Source organism: Spermophilus citellus (assembly GCF_964194105.1).
Source record: "Spermophilus citellus genome assembly, chromosome: 16".
NCBI classification, from domain to species: domain Eukaryota; kingdom Metazoa; phylum Chordata; class Mammalia; order Rodentia; family Sciuridae; genus Spermophilus; species Spermophilus citellus.
In genome coordinates, this window is record NC_138196.1 from 52,975,104 (window position 1) to 52,994,507 (window position 19,404).

The 19,404-nt window shown below is 43.4% G+C and overlaps 2 protein-coding genes across 10 annotated transcripts in view; one reads left to right on the forward strand and one right to left on the reverse strand.

Annotated features, from left to right (window-relative positions):
- The window catches only part of STOX2 (storkhead box 2), a 227,520-nt gene that overhangs the window by 94,993 nt on the left and 113,123 nt on the right, over positions 1–19,404 (reverse strand). Inside the window, exon 1 of one of the 9 annotated variants that reach the window (XM_081268912.1) lies at positions 15,545–15,778. The exons of the other annotated variants lie outside the window; for them this stretch is intronic. Coding sequence (XP_081125038.1) covers positions 15,545–15,710 — 166 coding nt within the window. The 5' untranslated portion in view covers positions 15,711–15,778. Of the gene's footprint in view, positions 1–15,544; positions 15,779–19,404 lie in introns of those variants that run through there. 9 annotated transcript variants of the gene reach the window in all.
- LOC308634810 (uncharacterized protein) lies at positions 15,964–17,360 on the forward strand. Its single transcript, XM_081268920.1, has 2 exons — positions 15,964–16,550; positions 16,642–17,360. Exons 1-2 carry the CDS (start codon positions 16,258–16,260, stop codon positions 16,883–16,885), a joined length of 537 nt encoding a protein of 178 aa, XP_081125046.1. The 5' UTR covers positions 15,964–16,257; the 3' UTR covers positions 16,886–17,360.

A 19,404-nucleotide genomic window follows, 5' to 3' on the forward strand; every position in this document is an offset into this window, starting at 1 on the left:
TTTAGAGTGAGTTTGAGAATAAGATTCAAATTTGTACCTACTGTATGCCTTTCTCATTTAGATTCCCTTTCCGAGTATTCAGAATGCCATCTTGAGAAACTATCCGAAAAGGGACCAACCGTATGGCTTCCCCATGTGGGCACCTTGTGTTTCCAAACGCCTTTCCAAATGTTTTTCCACTCTTGCTCTCAGATTGCAGACCACTAGATCATACCAATGAAAACCACTGGATCATACCAATCAGATGCCACGTGAATTCATGGTATCCACCTCCGCTGGGTTCTCTACATGGCCCGTCAACTATTTACACAGCTCTCCTCGCAGCTATGTTGACTCTTTGCCATCTTCTCTATCACCTCTTCCACCTCTCCCACAAGAGGGCCACAGTCCTGCTTTAAGGGGGAGACAGACCCCTTTGTCGAGGAATTCCTCAACATTCTGGCCTCTGTTAGTCTCACAGGCCTATCTACTCCACAATCTGCCTATCAATTTCTCCCTCTAAGGCTCTCCATCATTTTCCACCTTGAGCCAGGGTAATCTCTCTCCAGTGCAAATCCCAGCTCATCACACACCCTACTTAAAATTCTTGGGTGACTCATTACGCTCAGAATATAATTATAGCTCCTCAACTCGGAATTCCAGGTCTCCTTAGAGCCTTGCCTCTCTCTTTTGTCCTCATCTCTTACCACCCCTATCTAGCCTCCAAAGGGAGAGTCATCTGTACTGGCCTCTCCTATATTCAGTTTGTCCTTCCAGCCTCTACCTGCAGGGCTGACTCTCACTGAACCTTTTAGGGAGAATCAGAGCTCACTGCACCTCTCAAGTTCCTTCCCATCTCCTAGGCTTCTGCGGAGAGCTCCTGCTACACTGTGTCCCAGCACTGCCCACACAGCTCCATATCGCCCTGCAACTGTTGCCTGTCTCCAGGGAGCTGCAGGATCCCTAAAGGCATGAACAGATCTTAAGCCTCTCCAACCAACACATGTGCCCGGATCTTACACCAGCACCCATACTGGTTGAACGCATGAGGAAGAGAATGAGTGAATGAATGAATGGTGAACCGGATAATGGCAAAATCAGTGGCCACCCAACCTGACTGTACATCAGAATCATCAAGAGAGTTTTTTAAAACATAAGGTTCTGGGCCGCCTCCCAAGCCTACAAATACTTGGGGAACGAAGCCAAAATGTGTGGCTGCTTAACAAGCTCCCTGGATGATCGTGCGGAAGGAACCAACCCAACGCTGGTCCACAGATGGTGTCTAGGAACTTCAGTCTACACAGAATGTTCCAGTCTTGGCTACTTCCTGACGGGTCTATCTAGAATGTGAGAATGGTAACAACTCTGTGCTGATCCTGCCAAATGTAGCCTGACAACTCATGTCGCACCTCTCACAGCCCCTCAGTAAGGACTTGTGACTTTTCACGAGTCCAACATTTTGCTTTCTGCAGTGCACCCCGAAGTATATTCTGTGCTCTTAACTACATCTCAAGCAACTTGAGCCTGAGGGCTTAGATCATTATAACCCCCAGCACCACCTCATTGTATCACTGCAAACTGGATAAAATGTGAATAATCCGAAATTTATTACGCCTATATTTAATTATTTCCCTCATTTGGAAAAAAAATGAGAAAATAGGATTCAAGTAAAAGCACACAAAAAAATAGGAGCCCTTTTGGACAAGTTAGCTCTGCTTTTGCCTTCTACTGTTGTTATTTTGGGGCAACTACAGCCTTCTTGTAATGAAAGCTTCCAACATTCTCCATGTTTCTCTGTGTGAGAAAGAATAGGGTGAAGCTACAAGTATCCATACTTCTTAAGATGCCAACTCCCCTCATTAGGATTGGTACTATCCAAAAAATCTAGAAAATAACAAACATTGACAGAGATGTTGAGACTTTAGAAAAGAGTAGTGCAGCCACACACTGTTGGTGGGAATGTCACATGGTACAATATCTGTGGAAAAGCTTGGTGGTTCCTCATACAAATTCAACACAGAATTACATTGTGAGCCAGCAGCTCCTTTCCTGCTTATGTACCCCCAAAGAATTACAGCGGGGACCTGGATATCAGTGTACCCATGTTGGTGGAAATATTAATCACTAGAGCCACAAGGTAGATGGAGGGAACCCACACATATGATGGAATATTACTCCTCCCTTAAAAGGAAGAAAAGTCTGACTCTTGCTACAACATGAATGAAGCTTGATTGATGGCATTATGCTAAGTGGAATAAGCCAGTCACAAATAAATACTGTATGATACCACCAAGATGAGGTTTCTAGACTAGTCAAATTCACAGAGACAGAATGGTGGCTGCCAGGGGCTAGGACCGAGGAGGGGAAATGGGGAATTACTGTTAAAAAAAAAAAAAGCAGAGGAAGAATGGGTCTATAGAATGAAATATATCTGCACCTAAAGAACAAGCTATCTTTTCAAAGGAACAGGGCGTAATCCATTTGTGAAAGTCTTCTAACTTAGATAACTGCAGAACTACACACTGAATTTACTGTATATTGTTGAACTCTTTTCTGTAAAGAAGTAGTTAACTAATTAAACCTGTCCCTGGCAAATCATTAGAAAAAGGAAGGCAATGAGAGGTTAAAACAATAGCTAGGGAGATAATTTTAAAATTATAATTTTAGGAAATGAGATCCAGATGAATTTGACCTTTCACATTTTGAGAGCTCATCTATCTTGATGTCTTTTATTCTAAACAAGTTTATGCTGTATTTCTTAAGTATCTTTGGAAGATGTTAGTCATATATCCAGGGAAGGGTTAGTAAGAAATCATTTCTAATGATTACATATTATTTGAAAGTAATTTGGCTTTTGGGGGCTAAGATATATATCCTAAAGCATGGTGATTATTCTGAAATAGTCTAAAGAGCAGGAGTTTGCTGTATTTGTATTACTTTAAGTGTTACACACTCCAAGGATAAAGTAGGTGCTAGATTTTGCAAGTCCACCTACTAGCAAAGCTAACTAAAGATTATGCTGTCTTATTATCCACATTCACTATGTTGCCAGGGGTTACTGAATTCATCCTCTTTGTCCACTGAAAAACTGGGGAGGAAACTGGAAAGGATTTTCTCAATCGACTGACTCATCTATGGGGAGTACAGGGACACTTTTTCCCTTCCAAATTGAAGGTTTTTATAATACACATTTAATGTATTATACTCAAAACCCGTTACCTGATTCTCATTAAGACATGGTTGATTCACCCAATTTTAAACACCTATATTTTTATCATATTCACCAAAATTCCTAGTGCATTAATTTCTTGATTATCCTGGGCTTAATCTTATCTTACACCAGGCAGACCCATACAACTCCTCCTTCTCTGCCCCCTGCTACAGTCATTTTAAATTAATGTGCCACGTCCTGTCAGCCTGTTCAATTATTTGGATTCCTGGCCTATGGTTATCTTCAGAATAATGTTCAGTCTAAATTCTTACAACAGATGGTAAAAGCGAGGCTGCACTAAACCCAGTGTTTCTTCAGCAATTTTTCACAACGAAAAAAGTCAAGATCCATATACTCAGTACAAGAGAAAATGAGAAAGTAGTAAAAAAAAAAAAAAATGGTTTGCAAATGAAAAAAATCATGGGAATGTTTGAGACTCCTCTGCATTTGAAGTTGCTCATTTTGTTGTCAGGAACCTCATGCAAATGAGTTAAGACCTAGGACTTGTGCAAAGCAACTATCTCATCTCCAAGAATCCGGGATGTTCACTGCATGACTGACAGCTCGTGATAACATCAAGACAACTAAGACACCAGAGGAGCTCAGAAGGGCACGAAAAACCCACCCCACAGTGATAAGAGGAGGAAGGGTAAGAAATGGCATTAGGAAAAATACTCCAGCTGGTCCCCTGCCTCACCCTTGGGTGTACTGGAGGAGGCTCTTTTGTTCTTTCAGTAAGACAAGGTAGTTCTTAGAACTTCAGTGAGCTGAATAAAGATTATTTTCAAAGAACACGGGGCTAGTTAAAGTTAGACTCATTAGTATATGCAGGGAAGATTAAAATCTCTCCTTTCTATATAACATGGCCTCTAAAATGGGATGCCCCTACTTTAGGGTAAGTTTAAGATAAACCACTGGGAAAATATTATAAATAAATAAAATACAAGTATTTTATTCAAAAATAAGAAATTAATTTTACTAATGCTAAACAGTATTCAAACATTTCAATGAAAAGTATGGGCATGAGTTTGTGCATAAACATGTACAGAATCTTCATATTTGCCATTTGTGCTGCTTGAAATATTAGTGCCTGCCTCCGAGGATGGTTCTGAGGCCTAAATGAGGTAATGCTTATACAGTACATGCTCAATAAACAATGGTTCCCTTCCCTGGGGACGATGTGAGTTGAGGGTTAGGAGGTTAGGAGGCTAGGAGGCTCCCTCTCATAGGAGCTAAATCTCAGAAGCACCCCTAAAACACGCTTCCTAACAGGACAACAGAACTCGTGTTGTCAAACTGAGAGAAAAAGTCAGTGCTTATGTCCTACACCCACCTTGCAGGGCTGCTGCCTCCAAGACACTGCATCCCCACTCATCACACCCCCAGCAAGCCCCCAGAATCCTTCCCAGTGTAGGGACACTATAGTGCCTCACTGGAGAGGAAAGAGTTCCACACGGATAGCTGCACTTGACCATGGCAACCTCGCTTCTGGCACTTATGGTAGGAGGGTACACAACACGACCTAGTGCATCTTTGGCAGCCCAAACACACTCTAGTCATCCTCCTCGTGTTTACATCATGCCCATGAAGCAAGGTACCACGTGTGGGTAAACAGGATCTGTGCGCTCCAGAAACCATGCTTAGCAAAAGCTCAGGCTTGCGGAGCCACAAGTGGAGATGGCTTCGGAAGTCTCCTTTGTTGGCCGTAACCATAGAAAGCAAATCACTTCGTACCTTTCAGGTTTGTCTTTAGGTATTTTCTCCTGGATCTGAATTAAGGGGAAACTGGGGGGGGGGGGGGGGCAACATGTTGAAATGACTCGGTAAATGGAAACTGGGGTGGACACAGCACACAGACGTGGCTCTGAGCCCCCAGATCCTGGCTCAGCTGAGTTCCCATGAGGTGGCAGCTTTGAAGGCTGCAGAGGAGGGCTCCCCCTCTCTCCTCCCCCAGCTCAGGCTGTCATCCCAGAGCCCCAAGTCTGGCTGCCAAACCATCTGCTCCCAGGAAAGCAGCTGCAATATTAACACCTGTGAAAGGTGGACCCAGACCGTAGCACCTCTCTTTATTTCCTATACAACTCTGAGGTTCCTCTGGGACCAATATTACTTTTAAAAACTCACCAAAGAAAGAAAAATGCACTTGGCTTTGAGAAGAGTTCAAGGGGTTTTCCTTTCCAAACTGGCCTTGAACGAAGCACCTCAGCTTCCCTTTCTCAGGTTGTGTCTCTGTATGATTCATTTTTACTGCACACGCACACACGTGTACACACACATATACACCCCCTGCTCCCAAGAGGCATTTTTTTTTCCTTTACTTTCCACTGAAAAGTCAAAATAAGTACCTCAGATTAAACTGGGTCTGATGAGATAGGGTACAATTTCCCTGACTCTAAACGAAGCCAAATTCTCTTCGATTTATATTTCACAGGAATATTGAGTACACTATGATTCTTTACCATTTTTCCAAAGTTGGAAATTCAAGGACAAGTGAGCTCACTTAGATAAACAAATAATTCTGTGGGTTTTCCTAGAAGATCACACACCAAAATCAATAAGAAATGGAATATGTGATTTGTGGTTGAATGAGTATTAAGCATGAAGCTAAGAATCTGACTCAAAGGTGCCTTGAACTCTATCTGACCCTGGTTAAGTTGGCTCCGTCCTTCTGCATCCTCAGGTGCAAAACATTTAGGCTTGACCACTCTTGCATAGTTAAGTTCCAAAAGAATAATAACAAAATAGCAAAGATGGATTGAGTTTTCACTGTGTCGTGCACTGTGCTAGTCATTCTGCATGCATTTGCTCATATAATCCACACAAGCTTCTTCTTACATATAAGGAAGTAGAATAGACTGATCACAGACGCTGCCAAGATTACACGGCCAGCAAGTGGCTGCTAAGACACCATCATAAATTTTTTTTTAAATAAATAAAATTAAAAAGCCCCAAATCATGATGCTCTACAGCTATACGTAAAGGCATTTTGTAGACTTAAAACAGAAGCCACTATTAAGAATATAGAAAAATCCATCTGACATTATGACCATCTTCACTGTTCTCTGTCTTGTTAACTCTCTGACTAAACAGACTTTTTAGAAGTTTATCAGCATATGTCTGTTGTCTACATGACAAACAGCCAGTCAGTAAATGTGGAATAAACATGTCCAAATACTTCTTTCAATTATTTGAAACCCAATCAAAAAGAAAATTCCAGTGAGTTTCACTCGGCTAACAGGAAGCTCCATCAATAGTTAAAAGAACTAGTATCTAATCTAAAAGAATGTTTTATCTTAGATGTTTGGTGGATTCAAAAAAAGTTACATTGTTCTATGACTATTCCAAAGATACAGTCCGGAATGTTTTTTTTTAAAATTTTAGAGAAGCCTATATTTGTATAACCCAGTGGACAGAGAAACTGCCCTAATTTACCTGTGTGCTCCATTAGCCCGCGAGAGTTCAGCATGATGGCTGACACAGTGACAACTACCCCACAGGTCTCTTATCCTCAACCCCAGGGTGCCATCTAGGCTGAAAGTTAAAAAAGAAATGGAACACAGAGATTCCCACTGTAACTACCAGAAGGTTCCAAGACCATATCTATATGGTTATACTCCTCCAGTGTACAAACTGTACCCCTGGCACTTTCTAGACACTGGGAATACAAGCCAAGGGAGATATTAGCCATGTCCCTCAAAGAGTTTCCAGTCTAGGAAGGTCAAACAGAAAAATGATGGCAGATGTATACATTCTCTCAGAGGTGTGTCCTATCGTCACATGGTGGGTGTCTCTATCTCCTAGTCATAAAGAGAAATCCGTAATTATATTGGATGTAGGGCCCACTCTGCTCCAGTAAAACCACATCTTAACATGGTCACATCTGCAAATATTTTATTTCCAAATAAGGCCATATTCACAGGTACCCGGGACTAGAATGTGACTGCATCTTTTGGGAGGACATATTCAATACATAAGAACGGGGAACTACACAGACATAAGAGAGAGGTTCAGATAATAGGTACCAAAAAAAAAAAAAAAAGATAACCAATAATGCACCTCAATTGCTACTGGGGCCTTCATTTTATCTAATAATGAAATTGTTTCAAAGCAAAAGGCGGATGTGCTAAAAGCAATGAAGAGTCTATTGGCTGTCTTAGACAGGAATTTGCAGTAGGGGTGAGGTGGGGCTATGAACTGCAAAGCGAGATGGTTCCTCCCTCTGAAACTATGGCCATCAGAAGGATAAGGCCAGGCATTCGACCTGCTACCCCAAGTGCCCACAGGCATCTGCCAAATATCTCTTTTATCTTCAAAAAAGAGAAAACTTGGCCTGGAGGAGCCATCATGGATTAAAGTAGAAAGATAAATGGAGATTTTAACTGTATGAGTTACCTAAGCCATAATTTTTCCCCTGAATATGACAGATGTTTGAAATACACGGTATTTACATAGCTGTCCTCATCTCTTGTGAGCTACTTGCAACAGTCTACCTCTTTCCAAATCTGACTATAGATACCAGAATCATAGTCCTTTACCAACAACAACAACAACAAAAAAAAAAATAGCTTCTGAATCAAAGCAAACACTAATACAACAAATCCAAAAATTAAACCACCCTTTGCTCCTACAAACAGGAGAGCCATCTCCAAGCAATCCGAACCTCGATTTTCCAGGTTTTTTTTAAAACCCAAGAAGAACTCAGAGTCAATGGAATCCAACTGACCCTCCATCTGCTGAAAATATAAATAACCTAAGTCATCTGTTCGCCTCTGAGAAGCTGAACATAAAGTACAAAAAGCTAAACGCTCCTTGTGTTCTCAACTGACACTGCTGCATGCATGACCTCCAACCTGTCCCCATAAGTTTTACTATTCACCGTGGGCCTGCAAGATCCCTCTGCTTAGCTCATTTGTTAGTCCAGAACAGAACTGTTCATCTGCTCCACCTTTCCCAGCTTCCTGGTCATTTATTGAATTCTTTCAAAAAAAAGGTCTGGTTCCCCTTTTATTTTCTTTCACCTCTTAAATCCAGTCAAGTACAAAGAACAGCCAGCTCCTTTGTTCTCCCAGGTCCTCCCTCTCTCTCTCTCTCCTCTTCCCTCCCATCTCTACTTCCTTGGCCTACACAGGTGTTCTACTCTGCAGTTCCAATCAGGTACATGAGCTCATTTTAGGTTGTACCTAGTTAAATATTTTTTAACTGAACGAGTGATATATTCATTTTACTAGAGATTAGGAAAAAATATATATAATTAGCAAGTGAAACCCGTAATTTCACAGAAAGGGAATTTTCTTTTTAATTCATTTAAACAAAGAGTGGGTCAAGTTGAAAGTGAAATATTAAGTAAGCAACAGTACAGATGTGTTATGATTTGGATGTAGTTTGCTCCTCAAAGGCCAGGTGCTAGAAGCTTGGCCCCCACTGTAACAGTTCCACAAGGTGATGGAGCTTTAAGAGATGATTAGATCATGAGGTCACTGCCCTTGGGAAGGGATTAATTCCTATCCAGTAGGAGTGTGTTAGGTCTCATGTGACTGGATTAGCTCTCTTGAGAGTGGGTTATAAAGTGAGGCAACCCCACGTGATCTGTCTCTTCTGTGCACAGCCAGTTCCCTTTGGACATGTTGTAATGAAGCCATGGGTGAGGGGAACCTTGCCAGGAGGCTGGCACCATGCCATTCGCACCTTCTAGTCAACAGACTCATGACCCAAATAAACCTCTTTACAAGTTACTCAGGTATTTTGTTATAGCAGCTCAAAACAGACTAAGACAAGGTGGTATGTGGACATGGTTTAAAAAAAAAAATCTCCAAGGTGCCGTGCACCTGCAGTGTTGAGAAGCATGGCTCTATGATGATCCCACGTCATCTTCCTTTGTGATCTACCACAAGGCCCCCAAAACACCTCCAGGCTCATAACATCCCTGTATCCTGCAAGCCGCTGCCAGACATCGTTTCTGAAAATGTTCTTTCCTGGTTTCCCTCCCAAAGTCACAAATCTATTACTTGCCCTGTAAACTCTTGAACCCACCCAAATTTCAAGATCCCACCTGAGATTTGAAACCTACACATCATTTCTAGTTATATCCCAAAGTTACAGGATGACAAATGTCACACATCCATTCTCCTTTTCATGCCTTCATTCACACTTCAATTTTCCCCTAAACTTTCTCCTTCTCCATCTCTCCAAATCCTACCCACTCCTTCAGGACTCCATGCGGCCAACACCAACCCTATCAACCACCCCACCTGACTCTTGATTATATCCTATCATTTACTGCTTTCCAATATCCCACTGATGGACAGCTGGTCCTACCAGTCACAGTAGGAGATTCTTCAAGGGTCAGATCTGAGAGTAGGGTGTATATTTATTAAAAAAAAAAAAAAAGAACTCATAGTAAGAATTCAAGACATCTCTTCATCCAACTTTTCAAGAGAACTCATGTTTTAATCATTCATTCAATAAACATTTACTGGGTCCTGATCAGTGCCAAGCCCTGTGGTTGCTGGCAAAAAACAGAGATATGAATAAAACAGATACACTGTTGGGAGCTCACTGTCCTGTACAGGAGGTGCACAGGTACTGCTGGTACAACACATGACTGTGTTGCTATAACACCCAGTATCAAACAAATGTCATGAGAGAGTCACTTCAGAAAGGATCTGGAAAAAGACTGAAAGAGACCGCAGGGGCCGTGCTGGTTCTGGAAGGTTCAATAGGATTCCACCAGACCTAGACAGGGTGCGGGGGGGAGTACATTCTAAGAAGGGGCACATAAAGTAACAAAGATACATAATGGCAGCAAGTATAGCTGAGGATAAAGAGCTCCCAGAGCCTGGGGCGCATACAGGGTGATGGGAGAAGGAACAGAGGAAGATGTAGGAATGGTGGTGTAAATCTTACCATGAAGACTTCATACTCTGTGACTTCACATCCATCAGAGATATTGTAAAAACAAAGCATATGGGCATGATTTTTTAAAAAAAAATCTTCAGAGTGGCATGCTAATGCCCAGTAGTGTTGGAGAACATGATTCTTTCTCTGAGGGTCCCTCAACTTCTGAGTTGTGATCACCACAGTGGCCTCCCCAATACCTCCTAGCAGGTCTCCCGGCCCTAGACACTCATTACACACATCAATTTTACTTTAGGAGAGATAAAAAATAATAAAATCAAAACAAAAATTCCTCTGGGATGCATGGAGGATGGATTAGACTGGGGAAGAGGTCAGCTGGGAAGATGTTATAACAGAATAGAAGAAGATTTAAACAGCAAGGATGAAGAGGAAGAGACCTATTTTGGAAAAACTTAAGTGGTAGAAATCAACATGATTTTCTGGCCAACTGGATGCACATTCCAATGTCAAATAAAAATAGTCTAGGGATTTATTACTTGAGGAAAAGTTTATTACCTACTTTAAAAATTACCCATGTCATTTCATTTCTGTTACTATTGCTAAAGTTAATTTAGAGTTGACTGTATTCATATTCTCAAACTACAAGAGCCTTTGCTTGATTCCTTATACCACACCATCTCTATGACTAATCTACAAAAGCTTGTCCTAAACTGAAAAGTTAGTGCACTATGCCACTAGCAAGGATTTTAAACAGATTTTTCTTTCTGGTTACACATGAATTCAACATAAGCAATCTTGACCCCAAAACATACTATTGTCTGGACTGTCCATCATCTCTGGGGTGCAAGGAACTAAAGGCCTGGATTGCTCTGGAGGTGTAAATATTCTAAGATTTTTACACAATATACTCATATTCCTTTTTTTTCAAATAAAAACCTTCACAAGAGTGTACAAGATATTGAAATACCAAGAGAGGTGACCTTTGGTAAGCACATTCATGTTCTCTTGGGAAATAAAGAATAAAGTCATTCACCACCAAGTGCAATATTCCTCACTTCCACATGCCTAACGAAAGGAGTCAACATAGGTAGTTTCAAATTAAAACACAGTTGAAACAGCTCCGCTGAAAAGGGACCTCTGCAAAGAATGGGGAAGGAGGCGACAGGATGCTGTTTATTAAAACTTGAGTATGGTTATAACCTGCCAGGTCTTCATCTGTCATCCTCTCCCCATCGTACTGGTCACCAGGGCGAGCCCCGAGATGCGATCGTTTAAGGTAAGGTTTGAAGATGACAGGAAACAGGATTTCATTGCAACGTGAGCACTGTTCCCACATATAAAAGCACATGACTCCAATAAGTAGAAAAGGGCAAAGGGTTTTTCTAACAATTTATGTGCTAATGTTTAGAAGTCTTGCACTTGCTCATTACAGAGCCACTGCGGAGCCCAGTTCTGTAATGGAAGCGTGGAACCAGAGGCCTCATTACAGATGGAGGGAGGTCATATTACTCGCAGGGGACACAGCTGGTTCCTGGCAGGCCCAGATTAGAACCTCCAGCGTCCATCCTCCGCTCCCAAAAAACTCTCACGTCTCTTAAAATAACAGAGCATAAGGAACTGGAACACACAGTCAAATGTGCCCCAGAATTAGTTTCTGTAAAATGGACACTAGTAAACTAATCAAGTGGTGCGCTGGCTACTCCTCCCCACTGATTATATTCGGTTAAATTGGCAAACAAAACTCATCTAAATTTTCTTAATATAGCAATTTGGTGCTTTTGTCTTATTTCTTTTCAAATCCTTAAAAGCCATAGTATTTAAAAAAAAAAGTTCACCTCATTCCTTAAAGATGCTGTTTAAAATGACAAGTATCAAATCAAAATATGCCATGACTCTGCTTTCTCATTCACTAGCAAATAACCTTTTATGAATATGTAGAACCTGTCAAGTAAAAAAAAAAAATTACTTTGCAATCTCGATTAATAAGAATGCCCCCTAAACTTTGGTGGTACTATATATGGAATATGAAGAAGCACTCATCCCCAGGGCTGCTAAAGGAGAAAGTGAAGGAAATTCTAAGTTAGCATCATTTGGATGAAGAGGTCATAGTTCACACAGTTGTCACACAGGAGGTTCTGCTGGCTTCATCCACAACAGGTTTGGGGCCTTCAACATTATTCCTTAGCAGTTCATGAGCATGTCTGCATATATGAAGTATTTAGCGATATACAGATTGCCCTTTTTGTGGGGAGTTTTCTATCTCTAGTCAATATCACAAGTTCCAGTTTTAGAAAATGCAAAAGCATGATCCCACATCCATTTTTATTCAACACCCTTTCTTCTTCAGATAATGCCCAGGGCATTTTATTATTCGTCTCTTGATTTGAACAAAAGGCATGATTTTCCCCCTTCTGCTCAGAAACTACCAATGGGAAATTAATATGCAAAGGAACAATGAACCCATCTCCTGGCCTGTGAACTTCCTGGTTGCTAGGAGGCTTGTGAATTCTTAGGATTACTTTAGACTGGGCAGCATGGATGGAGAGATTAAAACAGTCATAGAAGGCATGGTGTTCAAGATTGAAAGTTTCAGAATCTTCCAAAACTGTCCTTTTGCAAAACCTAGGCTAGTTTTATGTGTGCCTAAACTAACCTCTGAAATGTAGTTATCTTGAAGAGATACCAAAGGCCAAGGCTAAATGTCAAGTCCACTGCCATAAATCACGTTCTACACTGGTAATTACTTATTACTAGTTAGAAATGGTGCTGCCTCGTTAGAAAGCCATCACAGAAGCCTACAATTCTGCTTGAAGCACCCACTGTGTGCTCAATAAGTATGCTAGACCAAAAGGACCACCAGTAACATTTATTTCTAAGTATTTCTAGGATCCCTCATTTCCCAAAGTTAAAAAAAAAAAAAAATCCCTTGTTTTTCAAGAATATTTGCTGGGGGAGTTCGAAAAATATTTTTTTTTAGCCAAAGCTATTTTAAGTGACTTAGTACATCTCTGAGGAGGCTATCTTGTCCTCTGAACTCAAGTAATTTACTCACACCAAAAACTCTTTTTACTAAAAATGAAGTTTGATAATATGAGTAGTAATTAAAGCAAATGACTGGACAAATAGAAAAAACGAAATGTGAAGAGCTCCATGTGTATCTAAGCTGCTTCCTTTTCTATTCTATTCTATGTGGCAAAAGCTCTGTTTGTACCCAGAGCAACTGCCTCATACAAGTGGATTTCCTTTACATTCCCTAAAGGGAAGAGAACTTCTTACAAATGATCTCAAAGAGTTTCAATATAGCATCTGTTTGTGTCAGCACTCTCATGATGAAGGAGCCATATTTGGAAAAGAAAGAGATAAGATGCTCCCTCCCTCAATTTACCCCCCCCAAAAAAGTTGACTTTACCGACTCTCAATGCTCACTGTAGGTGTTTGTCTTAATAGTTACTGTTCCTTCCCATTAGCACCAATACCTGCTTTTTATTCCATGCATTAGTTAACACTTAAAATAAAAGAATAAATAACAGCTCTCCCTCCCTGGGCAGAAACTGCATCTTACCCAACCAACTCTGTAACCCATGAGAATCAGGAAGACACTCTGCCTTGAGGAGGCACTCCACAAAATGCTGAATGAATGACACAGCTCTTCTTGTGGTCTGTAATTGAACACAATCTGGGTAAAACACCACCAACCTGAAACAAGTTACCTTTCCCTATCACCATAAGACCATCTTACCTTCTGCAGGCCAAGAAATGAAATCCTATAAAATTAACAGCCTCATTCCTCAAAAACGTCTTGTAGCATTGGCAATAGTAGAGAAGTTCTTCTGCAAAGACTATAAATGTGATGATAATAATGAAGCAAGGCCGAAATAGACAAAAAATAGTCTCCATGGGAATGAGCTTGAGATTATTGGAGTCTTGTAGGTTTGTTGAAGAAATTATGGCCACCTGCCCTCCTATACCTTCACAATTAAATCTTTCCTTAGGGAGACAGAAAAGAGGGGCCTGCTAAATGTGGAATGAAGACATTCAAACCCTAAGAATATGAAAGCCAGGATTATCTGAACACTCAGTGCAGATTTGGGCTTATGTACATTTGTGTTTTGAGGTTAGATTTGGATCTAGGTATATTTCAATTTTTTCTGTCACAAGTCTGAAGAATACAGCAACCACAACAGTGACTTTCAAATTACAGAAGCATAAACTGTAGTTGTCACTTCCTTTACAAATTTGGCTTTTCATGAAAGAGAAAATCAAGGGAGCCTTACTGCCAAAATACTACAACATCCTTATGTAGCCTGATTTTGCAATAAACAAGATAGTTATTTTATTTAGGTTTTATATGCATGGAAATGTGGTCACAAGACATTTTTAAAGCATGAGATGCTGATCCCAGTTTAAAAGGACTTGCTGTTTTAAGAGAAAGATAGGAAAGCTTGGCTATAAGTATCAACCACAAGCTTAAAACAATCTTCCCACTTAAGACAGAGCTTAGAATGGTATAGTATGTGGTTTAAAATAAAATTCTGATTTTTCCATTGCACTGTGTTTAGAAGCAAATTGATTCTTTTCAGCATGAAAAAAAAATACATAAAAATGGTATATTACACATCCTTACATATAAGTGGTTAACAACAAGTAAGGAGAGAGCAAAGAAAGATTTCCAGGATTTTCCTCCTTCAGCATTTCAAGTATATTTTCCTTGGGTTCCCAAATCAGGAACCAAAGCCATTCCGCCTTATTTCCAAAGAACCAGCTCATTCAGAAAGGCTTTTAACGCATGGCATTTTAAGATGAAACCTATTTTGAAGCCTTCACTTCCATTTACCGTTTTGTTTGTCCTTTCTGTCTGACATGCAAATACACGATACTGCCTCCATTCTTTCCATGCAACCTAATTCAAAGCAACATATGTTAAATCCACGCAGAATCATGTGAGTATTCAATCCGCATATACACCATTACCCCACAGAATGCATTCAATGAACTCCAACATAGTTCCCTGCGTGCAATTCGGAGAAGCCTGGGATGTATGTATGCAGGGATCTCCCCCGACTCGAACCATCCAGAACGGCGCATCGAACCTGTTCCCTTTAAGAAAAGGGGCCGTTTAAATACCCACTGAGGTAACTGACCACAATGCAGGAGCAAGCCAGCCTGGTCCTGCGGGCAACACTGGACGCAGGCTCTTTCACAAAGCTCAAGGAGGCTGCAGCGCTGGAGCTTGCAGTCATTTATCTCCCTGCAGCCAAAACGCCCGGCTCGTCCCCCCTCCCGGATTTTACCTAACTAATAGCTCCCAAACCCCATATTGAGAGGGCCTGCTGTGGATCTTGCGGAGGTACAAAATGGTGGATGTGAGCTAATTTTTCCCTGCTTTCCCCATAACTTATCGCATCCATCACCGCCGGTCCTCTGCTCCAAGGACCCCGGCGGCCGCGCACCCGAGCACGCCCCGCGAACCCGGCCCGGGGCAGAAACGCGGTTACCAACCTGATGTCAGGTAGCCCCGCGAAGCCTGGGGCGCGAAGGCCGCGGGGAAGCGCTTGTGCAGGCGGTAGTCCTTCTCGCTGCGGGACCTCATGCGGTCCGAGGCCCGGTCCGAGAAATCCGAGCTAGGCCAGGCTCGCCGCAAGGTTGTGCTCCGGGTCTTCTTCATGGTGGGGAGGGCGACCTGCTGCCCCGATCCTCGGGGCCTCAGCGCCGGGGCGCAGCGCGCTGCTTCATCCGTCTAAGGCGGGCACGACCCGGGCGGACTCTGCGCACATTTTCCCAGCCCCTCCTCGTCGGCGTCTACACCGCCAGCGGCGGGTCCGGCCCTCCCCACGCCCCCCCACACCCCCACGGCGAAGGCTCCGATTTTACACACGTCCCACAATGCATTACACTTCATTTGCAATCGGCCCGGCTTATAGCTTCCAGATTCCTGGGGGGAAAGGCACGTTAGGAGGCTCCCTGGCCAGGAGGAGGCGGGGAGGGGGCGGGCGGGGTGGGGGCGCCGAGACTTGCAGCGTGAAAGCAATGGGAGCGCAGACAATGGCCCGATTCAGCGCAGGAGTGCTTAGCCAACTGTGAGCCACGGCACAAAAGACCCAAACAAATGAGGAAGCCCAGGCCTCCGAGGCTGACCCGGGATCCGGCTCCCGGGAAGCCGGAGGGGCGGCCGCAGCCCCACCGCGCCCGGCGGCTCAGCGCGAGGCGTGGGGATGACAGTGTCCAAGTCGTGTCCCCCCGGGCCTATCAGCCGTGCGGCCCGCAGTCCCCGGAGTCGGCTGGCTCGGCCTCCCCTGCAGTCCCTGGGAGGCAGTCCTCATTCCCGTGGTTCGAAGGGGGGGCGCGTGAGCACAGGGATCGCGGCAGGCTCTGCAGACAGCAGCTGCGGCGAGGCAGGCGGGCTCCTGCGGAATCCAGGAAGAGCCCAGTTGTCCCGGCGACTGCGGCGCCTCGTCAATCTTCCTCCTTCCGAGGCTCCGGGTGGTGTGCGCGCGTGTGGGTGTGGGTGAGTGGGTGGGTGAGTGGGTGGGTGGGTGTGTGCGGCGGCGACACGCATGTGCCCCCCTCCACATGCATGCTCCTACTTACTGGCCCAGGCGGCGACGGGAGCCATGGCTGCCAAGGATGCCGAGCCCGCCGATCGACCCCGCGCGTTGGCACCGCGGCTCAGAAGCGGGCACGCAGAACGGGTGTGGAAGGGCAGGAAGCAGGACAGCCGCCCGGTCTCCTGCTAATCACCGAGCTGCCCCGAGTGTAGCGCCGCCGATCCTGACAGGCTTCTCATTTTCATGTAAAACACCCCGAGGCGGCGCTGGGACCTTGGCTGGCGCCCCAGCCTAAGACAGCGCTGGGATGTTTACATATTTTTAGGATGGTCCCTCCCCCTGGCCGAGAAAGCGAGGCTTCGTGGGAACCGGAGAGCTGCGGTGCCCTGCCTTGCCCACCTGCGCCAACCCCGAAGTGAGCCAGAGCCAGAGGGAGGGGGCGCCAGCGCGAGCTCCTCCGACCGCGGCAGACGCGCAGGCCCGGTCGGATGCCGCCTGGAAACGCAGTGCAAGTGGCCTCGGCTGCTGCTCTCTCCCCCAGGATCCCCGGCGTAAGTCACTGCCAGCCGCCGGGGCTGCACTCAGGTCCACAGCCCCTGCACACCCACGGCTCTGCACAGCTGTTTCTGGTCCAACAACCAATCGCTAGAGGACAACAATGCGCGCGGCGCGAGAGGGGAGGAGGGGGCGATGCGCCTCCCGGGCCGGGGCGCTGGGCCCGGGACGCCGAGGTCACGCCGAGTTAAAGAAGCCTGGCCACATTGCAGCGAACCCCAACCACGATCCGCCTACTGCCATTTTTTCCAGACCGCCCCTATTTGGCTTTCAAAAAAAAAAAATGCTTTCGAGCTGTAGGCAACAAAAATAAATATTTTCCCTTTTAACATTGTATTTTATTTCACGTTTGAGCATTCTTTTTCACCTGTGACAACGCAACGTTCAAAATCTTTTTTAGGCTGTTGTGTCACAGTCACAGGTGCCAAGATGCAAAGACAGGGGGGACAGGGATATTAAATCTGGGGATATGCTCTTTAGGCTGATAGCGAAACGCCAGGGGATTTTAAATGGTTAATGTTCAGGAAGTTCTAGCACAATCTGGTGCTATTCCAAGGGTTGAATTCTTTGGGAGAGAAACAAGATTCTTGGAAAACCAGTCAGAGGCATTGCAGAATCTAGAACTAGAGCGTCCATCGTTCAGTATGCCAAGGCTGCCCTCTGTAATCTGCGGCCAGTATGATCTCTCCCTTGGGATACCAGGGGTAAATAAATGACCACTAAGTCTCTTATGGATCTTATATTTACACTAATCAGTATTTATTACCAACTTTAAACCAATCAGCTGATGCTTAGTGACATTTTTTTAAGTTAGAATTTTGCTAAAAGTCTCCTTTAATGTAAAAGAACTGCTAAGAGCCTAAAGACTACAGCTTTAGAAGCTATAGGCTAAATGTGTAAAGAACCAAAAGGAAAATAAAAATAACTGTATTAATGAATGCAGAAGATACTGACCTTTAGAGATCTCTATTCAACACTAAGTACCTCCCATGAATCAAAAATGGTTACATGAATGACTATAATAGTTTGATTTAAGGCTAATGGTGATACCTTTGGCAACTGTGATATTCATTCATTGAGCAAATAATTCTTGACTCTTGTATATGCTAGCTAGCACCGTGATGGGTGCTGAGAGATACAATAAGTTCTGTGAAGAAAAAAAAAATGACCTCTATGGGAAATTATGGTTGAGCTGATGATACCTACAGCATAAGGAGCTACCTAAGCAAAGAGTTTGGGAAATGATGTTTGAAAACATGGGAACAGCCCATGCAAAGGCCCTGAGGTAGGAAAGAGTCAGCTTCTGTTGAAAGAAATGAAAGAAGGCCAGTGTGGCTGGAATTGGAGTGAAAGAGAGGTGTGTGATGAAGTCATGGGGGAGGGGAGAGCCAGATCATGCAAGGACTTGCAGGCCATATTAGAGATTTGTACTCTATTCCTGGTGTAATGTGAACCACTGAAGGGTTTAAAGCAAAGAAACAGCAATACTTTTAGAATTTCTATATAGAAAGGGCTTAGAGAAGGGGGTTTGTTTGAAGGGAGGAATCAGCTAGGAATTTTCCAGAAAGTAAATTTGAATCACATTTGACTTGAAATTGAAAAAATATTAACTTCTTCATCTAAAAAACTGGGGGTGGGTTGATGGATATTTGGGGAGGAGGGCTACAGCTTCATTGAGTCACTTTTGAAGGCAGATCTAGTAGGACAGCCGTATCATCCAGTGGCCAGGGCCAAACAACCTGACACAGGAGAATTTGACAGTCATATGCTGTGTTTGTTAAATCACATCAGAGGGTAAAGTAGGAGAGGAAGGGCAGTTAAGTAATTTATTCATCGAATCAGATATTTTGAATGGTTATGAATAGAAGGTTTTCATCTGGCAAGTAGTATATTGTGAAATGAGCCCTATCTGGACATGTGTAGCCACTATTAAAACTCATTGTGTCCATCTGTGATGTGGAAAAGATTCACTTTGATCATTTGTAGCCCCCACATCCTTAGCCCCAGTTTCATCTCTCTCCCTCTACCTGAGCCAATCATGTATGTGGGACATTAACTGTCCATCAAGCACGTTCAGTTTTGCAACCCCAGTATTCAGTAATAGAAAAGTTTAGCATTAAATAAAGAAATGATAATACAAATTGATTTTATAGAATAATATTCTTGAATCAGGCTTAAGGACAATCTGTGATTATGGTATTTGTATAACAAACATATTAGCAACACTAATGAGAGATTTGCTTTGTGATTCTAATTCAT

Bases quoted from the DNA above. Each gene is read 5' to 3' on its own strand.
- LOC308634810 (XM_081268920.1), top strand. From the start codon at position 16,258: ATGACAGTGTCCAAGTCGTGTCCCCCCGGGCCTATCAGCCGTGCGGCC. The intron at 16,551-16,641 runs GTGAGTGGGTGG...TTACTGGCCCAG, and splicing joins GTGCGCGCGTGTGGGTGTGG to GCGGCGACGGGAGCCATGGC.